Source organism: Simochromis diagramma, unplaced genomic scaffold (assembly GCF_900408965.1).
Source record: "Simochromis diagramma unplaced genomic scaffold, fSimDia1.1 OVJJ01000024.1, whole genome shotgun sequence".
NCBI classification, from domain to species: Eukaryota; Metazoa; Chordata; class Actinopteri; order Cichliformes; family Cichlidae; genus Simochromis; species Simochromis diagramma.
In genome coordinates, this window is record NW_024387332.1 from 4128867 (window position 1) to 4143540 (window position 14674).

Sequence of the window (14674 nt, forward strand, 5' to 3'; positions counted from 1 at the left end):
GCTGCTGTCAGTAATTTATGAAGTTGTGGCTGTACCTGATTCTTGAGTTGGGCGATCTCCCTCTTGCTGGGTGCGTTATTCTTTATGTGGTCCAACATGATCTGGGCATCTGCTAGCAAAGCCTTGGTTCTCTTCAAGTCCTTCCTCAAGCGCTTTTCAACCTCTATGTCACCACCTCTCACCTGGGAACCAAGATGACCAAAGTGTGACTCAACTGACTGAGTGGGACAAGTTATGGTAGTTATAGTAGTTATAGTAATACACAGTATGTTTTATTATTAAAGGAAGAATCCTTAGATTATCTAGCATACATAGAACTTTCTGAAAAAACTGAAATTTCTGAATTGATAAATTAAATTTGGCTACAGTGAAACACTACATACGAAGAAAGTAACAATTTTAACTACTAGATAAACTTTAGTAGTTTCTTACTTACTAAAGACAATATTCTTTGCATTACAAATGTTTTAAGTATGTTTGAATAAACAAATGAATTATTACCTTAGCATACATTTGCAAAAATGTCTAATAAATGTAGTCTAAAAGAATATCATGAAACGAAATGAGTGATGCTTACATCCCTTGATAACACAGCTCATTTTAAACATAAACACCTCACACAACTTGTTAAGTTTAATTTATTTGCCCATACTCATATAAAAGTGGATCTGCAATCAGATATGTACATTTTCTTCTGCTAAGTCCACAAGGCCAAATTTTGCTAAAACCTCAGGTCATGTCAGATATTTGTTTACAGTTTTATTTCTTTTTTTTACAGATGCTGCTCCGGTTGCATTGCACTGTGTTCATTGTATTTACCTGGTCCTGTACAGACAGAAAGTTCGACTCCAGCTCTCTCTTCTCTTTCAGCACCTTCTGCTTCTCATCATACTCCTCTTCAAGCTGGACTTCCATTTGTTTTAGCTACACAAACACACACACAGTGATGCTTTAGTCGTAATGCAACTGTTCAAGAACCTTTTACACAGTCACCATATTAACATATTATTTTCACATGCCAGCTTTTATTGATGAGCAATAGTCAATAAAAGCTGGTTTGGCTCAATTTGTTCACTTAGAAAGAGAGGTCACTGCAAATCAATACAAAGTGAAACTGGGATCATAATGCCCTGTCATTGAACAGTTTGAGTATGCCAACAGTGGGAATCGTGTGCTATGGCCTTCAGCTATTAGACTGCCAACTGAACATTTATTGAAGAATTGTGGACAAGATTGACGGCGCTCTCCACCACCATCACTGAAACGACAAATGAGGGAATTACTTTTGGGAAAACGGTGCCTCATTAGGCCCGCAGAGACCCATGAGATGCAGATGTTACATGTTCTTGTGACATGTAACATGTAATAGCCCAACACCGTATGAACACCTTTTTCCCCCATTGTCACCCATGTGTACATGGAAATGTGTCATATGCCAAAACATCCTTGGACAAGATACAACAGCATTTAGGTGCACGTTGGTTATATGAATGAGTGCGAATGGGTGAATGAGGCAGGTACTAGCACCAGTCCATTTAACATCTTGTGTCATTTAATTCATCTTGCTAGTTTCTGGATTCTTGGTGAGTTAAGTTTATAATCTCAAAAAAGAAAGGACTTTTTTTCTCAAACCTTTCAGAGTATTTCAAGAAGTGAAGGTTTTGATTAATTACACATTATTCCTACCCTGTGAGTCAAGTCAAATCCACCATTTTTAATCCTATTGCACATTTAAAAACAATAGCTGTCCTCTAAAGTGCTGTGCACCTAAAAGAAATATGCACACAAAGTCAAGCCTCAAGGAAAAACATTTAAAACAGGGTACATGTTAGTTCAATGGTTTTCTGTGGTGTCTAGAAACCTCCCATAAACAACACTGAATTGATAGCAGCTTGATTGGATTTTGTCATATTGTTGTCATCATTTCATTTATCCTTTGCTGTGCATGCCCTTACAGCTAATTTCTGTCTCTGGGTCTAGTCTCTAGCTGTGCCCAAAACCACAAATTTTAATCCTGCTTCACCTAAACACTTGCTGACAAGTGTTACAAAATGTGAAAAAGCACTTTCTCACCTTTTTGCTACATGACTGCCTGATCTCCTCCACTTCCTCATCTTTGCTCTCAATCTCCTTGGAATGGGTTTGACGCAAGCGCTCCATCTCCATCTCAAGACGTAGCTTACCCTGAAAGAAACACAGACCAGATGCTCTGGACTCACTGTGGCTTAAAGAAGCATAATGTTAATGTTCCATCTTTGCCTTGATGGAGGTATGTGTCCAATGCCATTCATATTTCACAAAATATACTAGCAATATACTAGCATGACTTTCAGAAGCAGTTGAATGTGTACAAAAACAAGAATCATTACATTTTGGTGCAGATTTTGATAACTTTCTTTAAAGTTGCAGGATACTGGACTTGGATGTGGATGCACACTTAATGTCCTTTTTGTTCCAAACTGTCATCTTTGTAATCTAAAAAGCATGACTACCATCCTTAATACTAGTCTAAAAATAGCCTTAAAATATCTTGATGCATGCTCAATCATCCAGTTAAGGAAATCCCAAAAAGCTGGTCCTGTTCATATGGACGTAGTGTTTCAGTGGGAGAAACATTTCGTCACAAATGACATCACTTGGATGACTTCATGATCCGAGAAAGTGAATTGGTCACTTGAATGAGTGATGAAACGTTTCTCCCACTGAAAACGCTACGTCCATATGAACAGATTCAACTTGTTGGGAATATAAATAAAACATTTTACTAAGCAAAAGTGCAGCTTTAATTGGAGTTTTTTTTGTTTTTTCCTTTTTTGTGTGTACCTGCTCCAACATCTGGATGGTACCAGCCTGCTCATCAAGCTCTTCTTCTTGGTCTTTCACCTTTGCCTCTAGATCACGAAGCTGCTTCTTCACCTGCATAGAAAAAAATGATGTTCCAAAATGAATACCTGATATTCAATTAATAAATGAATGCACCATCATATATCTATTTTAGTTGAACAGACAAAGAACAGTTTTGATATTTTGTGGGTGTGGACTGGCACAAACAGATGGAGTGGATGGTTTGACTAACTAAAAAAGGAATAGGACAGACCTTGGCCAGTGATGCCTCATCCTTTGATTCTTGGGAGTTGAGATCCTGCAGCTCGGCCTCCAGCTGCTCCAGCTTCAGGTTGACTGCACAAGCTTCCAGGTCTTTGTCCTGCAGGACAGGTGATTAGAGTCAGAACACAGAAAAAGGAACTGCCACATGTGCACGATGGGGACAAGTTGAGATACTCTGCTCTACACATAGCCACAAAGTGGAAACACACAAAAGGGAAGTTACAATTACAAGTTAAAATGACAAGCTTGTTCTCTGTAACAAGCACAGTATGAAGCTGGAGGTCTTTACAATATATTACAACTGCAATCAAGAGCTACAAGTTTCCATGGATAAAAATTGTAGACTTGGCATGAGTTAGACACGCAATTAGAATAAAAATGTACAGTCTTGTATGCGGGGCCGTGCAAGCCAAAATTCATTCTTTCACTCTCACACACATATATTCTTCTTTCACACACATATACTTTCACTCTCACATAGTTTTATTTTAATTTTTATATTTAGATATTTTTATTCTCATGTTTACACATATTTAACACACACATTGCAATATTGTGTTCTCTTATACATGTATTTTAATGTACATATTCACAAATTTTCACTCTAACATACATGCATTTTCATTTATGCATTCCTACATTTTGCTCTCATTTACATGCATTCAATATGCATTTAATCTCCCAAATAATATATATATGTAAGAAGAGAATGCTTACATGTCTGAAGAAAATATATGTATGCAAGAGAATAATGTATGTGAATGAAAGAGTGTAGTGGAAACGGAAGGCTGGGTGTCTGTACCGCTGTGATTGGCTGAGAAGCACGCGCAGGTCACTTTCAAGTGTCTGACAGCATGGAGGGGGGAGAAGAAACTCGGGTTCTTCAGCGAGCTATCTATGGCGTTATTTTTGTGCCACTATTCTGAGCGCAAGTAAAAAAAAAGTTTGCAGGTGCAAGTGTTGCATTTTGAGGAGAAATTTATTTTGAGTGAAGAGAAGAGAGCAATGTGTTGCTCGTGCTTAACGCGATTCGTCCCGTACTTCAGCTAGAATGAAAAAAAGACAAAGCTGGAGTTATTCTCTCTCCCTCCCTCTCCTGTTGCTACTTCAATCTCTCTTCTTTGTTTATCTCCCCGTTTGCGCCAGAAACAGGAAACCAGCGGATGTTGCGCTAAACAACAACAGCAGCACGTTCAAGCTTGATCAGCTGTTGTTATAATTTATTTAATATTAATTTCTAGTATCAGCTGATGTTTGCTGGAGCCACAGCTGTAAAAGCTGCTGCTCATGATATCGGTTTGGAAACATGAAGGTGATACAAATCATACATATATACCAACAAGACAGTGTACGTCACTGTCACAACAGCGTTTGTTTTAGTTCAAAGGCTTTATGGTTTTTCCTGTAACACCTGGTGGTGTAGTCGGTGATTTTTTTTGTCAGTTGAGCCTTATATATTATGTTTAACACGAGTTCCCACATGGTCAGCTGGTGGGTAACAGGCATCTCCAAAAACGTTAGAGCACTTATGCAAATATGTGATGTCTTGATGAATCGAGCAGATATTAGAAGTTTACACAGCACCATTCTCACATGAAAATATCTTAAAAGTTTATTTTGTGACCCAGACAGAGTAATATTTCAAACTCCGCCACTCTGTGGTCCTCCGCCACTGCCTCGTTTGAGTTTTGGACGAAATGGATTCTGGGATATTGCATTTCTTCATTTCGAGCTGATTGGAGACCAGAACAGCCAATCAGATTTTTTTGCATCCAAGTCTGTGATTGGCTGGTTTTGTGGCACAAATGTAACGGCGTACACAAAGAGTTGAACGCGCACGGGCAGAAATGTTGAGAGCGCGAGCAACACATTGCTTTTGTATTTGCAAGCGCAAATACAAAAACTGAGCGAGAGGGGCTGCTGTTGCGTGTGTGTGTGTGTGTGTGTGTGTGTGTGTGTGTGTGTGTGTGTGTGTGTGTGTGTGTGTGTGTGTGTGTGTGGATAATAGCAAACACTGAAATACATTTTTTGCACGCAGCAATGAATTTTGTTCACTCAAATTCAGCTTTTCTTCGCTCAAAATAAATTTCTCCTCAAAATACAACACTTGCACCTGCAAACCTTTTTTTTACTTGCGCTCAGAATAGTGGCACAAAAATAACACCATAGACAGCTCGCTGAAGAACCCGAGTTTCTTCTCCCCCCTCCATGCTGTCAGACACTTGAAAGTGACCTGCGCGTGCTTCTCAGCCAATCACAGCGGTACAGACACCCAGCCTTCCGTTTCCACTACCACTCTTTCATTCACATACATTATTCTCTTGCATACATATATTTTCTTCAGACATGTAAGCATTCTCTTCTTACATATATATATTATTTGGGAGATTAAATGCATATTGAATGCATGTAAATGAGAGCAAAATGTAGGAATGCATAAATGAAAATGCATGTATGTTAGAGTGAAAATTTGTGAATATGTACATTAAAATACATGTATAAGAGAACACAATATTGCAATGTGTGTGTTAAATATGTGTAAACATGAGAATAAAAATATCTAAATATAAAAATTAAAATAAAACTATGTGAGAGTGAAAGAATGAATTTTGGCTTGCACGGCCCCGCATAATCTTGGATCATATTGTGCTGCCATCCTGGTAACTACAAAGGAGGCCCAAACAACAATTTCTTCTCGCAGCTTTACACGCCCCTTAAACTCACAATGATCACACATGCTCATCTAAACATACTGATTGTCTTTACTGCTCAAAGACAATAAGTGACAGAGTAAATACAAAATCTAAATATGAGTAGGATGCTGAAAACTTTAAAATGCTGGGGTATCTGACACTAAATAATTCACAAATAACGCACCAAGTCCCAAGAAAAGAAAAACCCCTTCACTAAAGCAACGTGCCACAGTGTAGCCCACAGAGACACAGACCTCCAGCTGCTGCCGGAGGCCGAAGACCTCTCCGGTCAGCACGTCTTTCTCTCGAGCCAGTTTCTCCCTCAGGCTTCTCTCCCTCTGCACCTCATCCTGGGCAGCACTCAGCTCACTGTCAAACCTTTCAAAAATATATATACACACACACATAAAACACTGTAATTTATTTACAATTACTGTTGTTATTACACCATTACTAATGGGCCTTCCAGGAACCAGGCAGAGGTAGGTAAAGTAACAGAACTGTGTGATGACATGACAGGTAAAACTTGACTGCGTGTGTTTGTGTACTGACTTCCTCTGCTTCTTCTCCAAATCATGGTTGCGACTCTGCTGACCCTCCAGGTGAAGTTTAGTGTCCTGCAGCTCAGCTGTCAGTCGCTGGGCTTTCTTCTTCAGCTGCTGGATATTTCGCTGAGACTCCTCATAATCAGCCTCCAGGTCACTGATCTGCACAAAAAGTATCCTCAATATGTTAAGAAGCCTGTTTGATGGATGCATAAAAAATACAGTCAAGCAGTACGCAAGCAATTTATTGTTTTTAAAACAGCTTATTAAGACCATTGTAGGTTAAAAACCATGTGGGGAATGAGATTAGTTTTCAAATTAAAAGAAGAAAACTGGATTTAATGGCAAAAAAATTCCAATGTGCTTTCAGTTATATAGTCATAAATGTGCTTGCTTTGAGTGCAAGTGTTTGTTTTGCTTAAGGATACTATTACCACTTGCTGAGCACTCTTACTGCAATAGATGCTCAAATCAAATTATAATTTCTAATCAGATAAGTGAGGATGTTACTTGTGATTTAACCCAGATTCACCCTATCATCAAAGTCTCAGAAGAGACAACAGTTAAGGCCATTTAGCAAAGTGTGAACAAAGCAAATCATCTTTCTTGCTGTCAATTCCTTAAAGTAGTCACAGTTTGCATTGATGACAGCTATGCACACCTCTGGTAAGAACTTAAACAGCTTCATGACATCATCACCTGAAAAAATTAATTCCCTTCTTAATGTGTTTAAAACTAACCAGCTATGTTGTTATACCTTCGTTATCTGGGAGCCATGAAAGTATGTGTTGCATGTTTTGGTATGACACATTATATTGTCAGAATATATATATATATATAACTGAATAACAGTTTTTGTAATAAAATAAGGAAATCAGAGTCATATAATTAAGATAAAGCCCAAGATTTTACTGTAAAGAAAAAATTGAATTCTGTTCATAAATATGTATCAGTGTCCACTCACCCTCCTCTCCAGCTGCCGCTTGTTCTGCTGCTCCACCTCCAGTTTGTCATCAAGCTCCTGCTGCAGTCTCTTCTTGGTGAACTCGATCTCCCTGATTGCTCGCTCATACTTCAGCTTCCACTCTCCTCCTGTGATATTTCGTACTTTTATTGTCTACATCATGTGCTCTGTCACTTGTGCTACCCCATGTACTCACTACCACACATGCATTTACTGTATCCAGCCATAAAAGACATTCTGAAAGGCTGAGAATAAAAACATTTAGATGCTACGAACTAAAGTCAACCTTGCTTAGTCCAAGGCAAAACATCTCCAAGGATATCTTAAAGTGATTCATACATCTATTGTAAAGCTTAATTGAAATGCAGATTTCATTTTCCAACAGGACTTAGCAAATGCCCACAGTGACAGTGTTATTACTGTGCTTGAATGACCAGCTAAGTTACCTGACTAAACCCTATAGAGCGTCTTCAGGGAATTGTCCAGTGTCCATTAATTCAACATTCTCTTATTTTACCAACAAACCTCAATACTCTGAACTGCACTTTAGTAAGACCTATACAATTGTCAGTTATAGCCACGAGGAGCAACCTACAGGTACTGAATGTACTTCAGTCCTGCATAAATACCCCTCCATGAGTGTGGTCCTACATCATTTTTCCTTTACTGTAGTACAAAAGTGAAAAGCTGTTGCAAGCTGGAGACACTGAGGAATCAATTCTTCTTTCACAAAGTCTGCAGGCCAAACAAAGACGGCTGGCAGCAGGCCTGCAGGGCGTCATGAACTGAGTCCTTGCTTCCTTTCTTGCATTGAACCAATCCATCTCTAATGTACTTCTTCACATTGGATTTTTCTTGGCTTTTGTCAAAGCATCGATTGGACATTACCCCTGCGGTTCCTGCACCCCCACTAAAGAACACACACTGGGTTTTTCTAACAGTCTGGAATAACTGGTACTGTAACAGCTGTGCGGGGCTATGTGAAGTAGAGTCCATTTAGGGAACAGAAAACATAACACAAACCACAAGAATGATTTGATGATGTGAGCTTGTGCAGAGATTGTCAAGTGTTAATTTCGTTTTAGGTATTTAGAAAGCCTCAAGTGAAAGATAGAATTGCTGAAAGAGAAACTGTAGCAACCACTAACGTTCCTTGTTGTTTTTCCCCCTTTGTTACATTACATACACGATATAATGATGCTGCAGTAGTACACCCTCATAGACCTTAAAATAGTTACAAAAACAACTGTATAGGTTTACTAGAATGTAGCTCTTAGTATTGAGGGGGCTCAACCAATAAAAATGAGAGGAAGTGAATTATTGCATGCAATTATAAATCTATGGAAGTACAAACAGGATTGGGAACTGTGTAGAGTTATGAATAAGTTATACTCATTTGATTTAGTGACAAGAAGATCACCCAGGAGTGATCAGTATCACTATGTCCTGATCGGTCAGTACTGTTGTGCTTGGGAGGTCGTGTCTAACCTGTCTCATCATCATCCACCTCTCCACTGAGTTCGGAAGCACGGATGAGTCGAGCCTCCATCACCTCCATCTCCATAGACTCCATCTCTTTCTTCGTGCTGTCAAATTTGGCCTGGTGGATTAGGGATAACAAGCAGCTTCTATAACAATGGCAACAAAACTCTACAAAGATTAATCAAGAATGTGGTTTTGAAAAGGTCCATTACAGTCTTAAACTTGAGTAGCATTTTTAACTGTGTGTAAAAGTTCATGGGTCAGGTGAAGGGTCCCCTTAACATAATTTTGCTCACAGCTCAGAGGTCAGAACTGGGTCTGGGTGAAAAATATTACTTAGTGAAATGAACAGTGCTTGGACTTTGGCTACATTAAAATATAACACATGTTCTTATTTATTTTCTTCGTTATGCTTCTCCCTTTAGGTATCATCTACTTCAATTTCATTCTATCATCTTCTTTTACATCAATCGTCTGCACATCCTTGAGTCTTCTCTGTGATCATCGTCTCTTCCTCCTGTTGGCAGTTCAACATCCTTTGTCCAGTATATCCACCATCCCTGACTAAACTAAGTTAGCCTTACCTTCCTCGCTCTTTCTCTCCTACTGCTTATACCCAAACTGATTTCAACATTCTATCTCTGTCTGTTGGTCATTGACAAAGGAGCACTACCAGAGCCCCTTTGAGTCAAACAAATTCTGCAGGCCCTGCCACACACAGCAAAGTTTTTAGTTGTGTAACTATTTAAAGTTGAAAGTCTCATTTTCTTAAAACTGGGTAGTTTGTTTCTTATTTGATGATCATTTCAGGTATCTAGACTCTTTTACTGAATAAACAGTGAACCAATTCAGCAGTAAATGTCATGACTGTTTAACATTACTACTCATGTGTGAAAATGATGCTGGTGTTCTTTCGTCATCTGATTTATTATTGCAAAAATGGCAGTCTTGAAATACAAATAACAGTCAAAAATACTGCTACCACAACATTCAGTATATGTTGCAATGCATAAGCAAAAATGTCCAATTTCATTACACGGTCAAAGCAACAGTACGAGAATAATGGGACAGACACCCTGAGCCAGGGTGTCCTGCACACACAGCAACTTGGAATTATAATGTTGTTACCTGGCTCAAGGGGCCCACGCTGCAAACAACAAACTGCAGGTAAGCAGTGCAATTTCAGGAGTGTTCCTCTCCTGAATATGAAGTGCATTCACAAGCCCAAATATCAAGTTTTCTGAGCTGGATGAATAATACGCTCACCTCAAAGTAGAAGTCAAAATGAGGTAGCCCGGAAATACAGCATTATAGTAGCTGGTGACAAGACTTTTCTCCAGTGTACATGCATGTGTGTATGTTTCCATCTTTACCTGCAGGTCCTTCATGTCCTTCTCCAGACGCAGTCTCTCAGAAGTTTCTGTCTCCAGCAACTGGGAGGCAGATTCCCCAGTGTTGCGCTCATCAGCCAGCTCTGCTGACAGCTCTGTGATCTGAAGTGTGAATATTGACAAATCTTGTATTAATGTATAGCTTGGAAGAACTCTCAAAAATTGTGAGATTTTATTTTAGGGTCAGTTCGTGATTGTAAAATTTGTTGTTAGGAGAATAGACAGGGTAATAGACAGGGTATCATCTGGGACCCGATAAGTAAAACAGGAGAACTAATTAACTAATGCTAACTAAGCCTTGCTAAAGAAAGAATTTATATTTCAGTTGTCATTTGTCTTTATGTCATAGCAGGATGATATAAGAACAACAAGGCCAAATGTTAAGAATTTCAGAGGGACAAAGGAAGAACCATGCCGAACAGCTCAAAAGTTTGGCTCACTTAAAAATGTGATTGTTTCTCAAGAAAAAGACTTCTGTTTTCACTGAGCAGAAATGGATCATAACCCTGTTAAAACACAGTTACAATTCTCATCATCACTCATCATAAATCATTGAAATGATATTCAGTAGTTAAATCTATATCTCTGCAGGGATGCAGATGACCAATGTTAGCAAACATCACTCCAGATTAGCTGTCTGCTGACACTTGAGAAATATGCTAACAATTTTAAATGTGTTAATCCCAAATTTAAAGAATTCTATTGATTGTGTTTAGGAGTAACTCAAATCTCCCAGTGTGTGTGTGTGTGTGTGTGTGTGTGTGTGTGTGTGTGTGTGTGTGTGTGTGTGTGTGTGTGTGTGTATTTTTACCCGGCTCTCGAGACGGTCACTGTTGAGCCTCAGCTCATTCCTCTCTTTCTCTACCTTCTCTAGCTTCTGCTTGAGTTGCTGGATCTCTTCCTGAGAGGGAACATGCAAAAGATCAAAAGATGGTTTTAGTTATTTATGTATTTAAGAGAGACAATGCAGTTTAATACAGTTCAATATGGAGCACGAAACTGATGTGCTGCACATAGTTGCTCATTTTCAGTCGAGCTTTTACATTCACAATACACAAACAAATTACAAAACTCATTACTTAAAACCATATTGCGCTATTATTAAAAAACTATAAAGACTTCAGTGTGAAACACAGCTTTTAAAAAACAACCCCAAAAAGCAGAAAACCTGAGGGAAAAATAAAAATTAATTTGAAAAGTATGGATACTTGTCAAATTATAAAATGATTAATTAAAATGACTACAGCACTGATTTACCCTTAAGTAACCTTTGACCTGTAAAGGATTTATGATCTGTAATTGATTTGATTTGAGTGGTAACTGTTTTCCATAGATGAGTAGCCTTCATAGAAAATGCTGACTGTCCGAATTCAAACCGCGACATGGCATTTTACAGTAGCCTGTCACATACATATTAGTGCATTGTGTAAATATACTTAATAATAATGCTTTTCTCAGTTTTACTGAATTGAACCATGTGTTTTAATCCAACATAACAACAATAAGAAGAAGAATATCCCCTTTGGGGCTGCGGCAAGAAGGGTATCCAGTTTAAAACTCCAAAATCAAACATGCAGGGCCTATCTGTAATATCACGGAAGAAATTACAGCTGTGACACTTGATACAAACCCCTCATTACACAGGTTGGTCATAATTTCAGGATTTGTCATATAGAATTAAGGAGAAGGCATTTCTAAAACTGTTGAGTGTAAAATACAAAATAAGGTAATTATTCAAAGTTTATATAACCACCAATATTACATCCCACCACAAAAATGGCGACTGATTTTTGTGCATTAAATCACCACACGGCTTTATTTCAGATACATACCAGGAATGTACCACCAGTGTGGTAACTCAGTATGTGCTTAAACTTACATCCTTGCCACGGATCTGTTCCTCAGTGAGCTGCACCTCTATCAGAGGTCTGACAGTGGTGAACAGCTTCCACCATGGCCAGCCTTTGACACCACGATTCTTCTTTATGTTCTTCTGGATGCAGCGGATTGCCAGATCCTGAATCTGTCACACAAATACAACAACATTAAGAAAAAGACCACAAAGCTGGACAATGATATTAACAGATACAAAAAGGTGGATAACCAAAAAAGTACTATGTGGGGAGACTTTGAGGTTTCTTCTTGATTGTACCAAAAAGAGATTTGAAGATTTAAAGCTTCAAAGCCTCAAAGACATATCCTACCAGTAACATCTACTGGTCAGCTGTAATTATAGTGGCCACAAACTTTCAACTCCAGTTCCAAGACAAAGGCAAGAATTCATTCTAAGGATTATCACCCACACATGAAAGTGTCACAACATTTTGAAATGTCAGTTTACTATAAAATGTTTAACAGTAAAACCACCAAGGGGGTCGTGTTGACCCCATTTTGTCATGAAAGATGCTGTAATAACGTGAGTGAGCTAAATGTGATAAGCAAATATATAAGGGACTGTAGTTAAATAACAGATGAACAATTAGGCTACTGCAGGCCTGAATGGGTTGTGCAAAAAAGTGATCTCTCAAATGATATGAAGTCATTTTGAGGCAAAAGAACATTCCTGTCACCAGGTAGAATCAGCTGTTGGCAAAGTGACTTTTATATATCCTTCACTTATCCAGGTATAAACACTCACTGAGGCATCTGGGCAAGAGGGCAGCAGAAAGTACAACAAATATAATAAGATAACAGTTCCATAAAGATATGTGAAGTGGCCAAAAAGGACTGCGTTGATGATAATGTAGAACACATAGTGGGTACTATAAAGGCAGAATCATAAAGATACTTGCAAAACAGGTCCTTTTTCAAAATGTATATATAGGTTAACCACTTAATGTCATGTCACTTCTACAGGCATGACACGTATAAGCAAAGATATTGACATTAAAAAAAACTCAAAAACATCGGAAATCACTTTTTTTGGAGACAACTTTTTGGCACAATAGCAGATCAGAGTGGGCACTGTGTGACAGAGTGCATGCAGAACTGGATGTGCTGCTGGCTTTGCAGAGAAGCAGCAGAACAGAGTTAAACTGAGCAAAGAGTCTGTGGAAATAAACAGTGAAATTGGACAGGTTTCAGGGAAGAAGAGCGGAGGAGGTGAAGGGCTGCAGTGTGTTTCACTGATGAGACGGTGCAGGTGATCAGAGGAAGATGTGGCAGAAAAATATGAACTTTTCTAATGTTACAATACTTCTTTTATATGTAATATGTATATAATATGTAATAATTCATTTTGACCTTTTCATAAAGTTATTCTTCTATAACAATTAAATATTTACATGTGCCAGCTGCTGTGTAATTTGTTGTTCCCTATGTTTATTAGTTTATTATAATGCATATTTTAAATTTATGATCAGTAATGAAATTATCTAAATAATCTATAAATCTAACAAAAACCCTAGAAAGTTGTTAGGTTTATATTGTTGGATTGTCATTTATGCTTAGAAATATATACTCATATATGCTTAGAGGTATATAGTCGATTGCATAGTGATAGGATGTCTGATCCTTAGCAGTCTGCAAAGGCTCTGTGTGCCTTCCAGAGGGTTCTGGCATACACACACATCCTAGGGCAGCGGTCCCCAACCTTTTCTGTGCCACGGACCGGTTTATGCCCGACATTATTTTCACGGACCGACCTTTAAGGTGTCACGGATAAATACAACAAAATGAAACTAGTACCGGTACCCAAAAAAAGAAGATTTATTCATAACACACGTGAAAAGACCCAGGAAAACAGAATTAACGATAAAAACGATAACAAAATAACGCTGAAAAACGATAAAAACCCTGAAAACCAGACATTTCACACCTGAGCCTCAACTCTTGCGGCCCTGTACCAAACGACTCACGGACCGGTACCGGTCTGAGGCCCGGGGGTTGGGGACCGCTGTCCTAGGGTCATGAGAGAGGTCGTACCTTCTCTTACTGATTTATGGTAGGACACCTACTCTGTATCTGTTTTAGTATAAAAGCCCTTTGTTTAGGTGGACCGCTGGGCTCCTGGCACCAGCTTTGGGGAGTCGTTCACAGGGTCACATCTTGGGACACACACACACACATACGCATACTTACACATACACACAGACGGTACTCTTTGTTCACATGTATGCCTATGTAAGACGTCATATGTTAATGAGACTATGCATATTCATGTAACCACAATAAAGAACAGTGCTGCAAGGGAGCTAACTGAGAGCGACTGAGGTTCGAGCGGAAGGAACGGCGCTCGTCACAGTTCTCTCCCTCGTGCACGAGCAACACAAAGAGCTCTGGTGACTTGCGTCTTGCTTTTGCCATTGTAGTAGAATTGTCTTGGTGTTCCAGCAATAGGCCTGTGCTACACAAACCTATCAAAAGTCATTTTAAATACTTATTTTACCAACCTTTGCTTAAAACTAGAAAAGAAATAACATGAAAATGAACAACTTAACTTCTTCAAAAACAGGTCACGATCAAAATGGCCCATTCTGGCAGGTCTTGTGT

The 14674-nt window shown here is 38.8% G+C and overlaps 1 protein-coding gene across 14 annotated transcripts in view; it reads right to left on the reverse strand.

Annotated features, from left to right (window-relative positions):
- myo18ab (myosin XVIIIAb) overlaps window positions 1-14674 on the reverse strand; it is a 125101-nt gene that overhangs the window by 26432 nt on the left and 83995 nt on the right. For all 14 annotated transcript variants that reach the window (XM_040006440.1, XM_040006443.1, XM_040006439.1 and 11 more), the window contains 12 exons: window positions 12063-12206; window positions 10995-11084; window positions 10166-10285; window positions 8799-8910; window positions 7311-7438; window positions 6354-6508; window positions 6056-6179; window positions 3098-3205; window positions 2824-2916; window positions 2074-2184; window positions 820-924; window positions 36-182 (listed from right to left, as the gene is read on the reverse strand). In XM_040006440.1, the coding sequence (XP_039862374.1) occupies window positions 36-182; window positions 820-924; window positions 2074-2184; window positions 2824-2916; window positions 3098-3205; window positions 6056-6179; window positions 6354-6508; window positions 7311-7438; window positions 8799-8910; window positions 10166-10285; window positions 10995-11084; window positions 12063-12206 (1437 nt within the window). The remainder of the gene's footprint in view (window positions 1-35; window positions 183-819; window positions 925-2073; window positions 2185-2823; window positions 2917-3097; window positions 3206-6055; window positions 6180-6353; window positions 6509-7310; window positions 7439-8798; window positions 8911-10165; window positions 10286-10994; window positions 11085-12062; window positions 12207-14674) is intronic.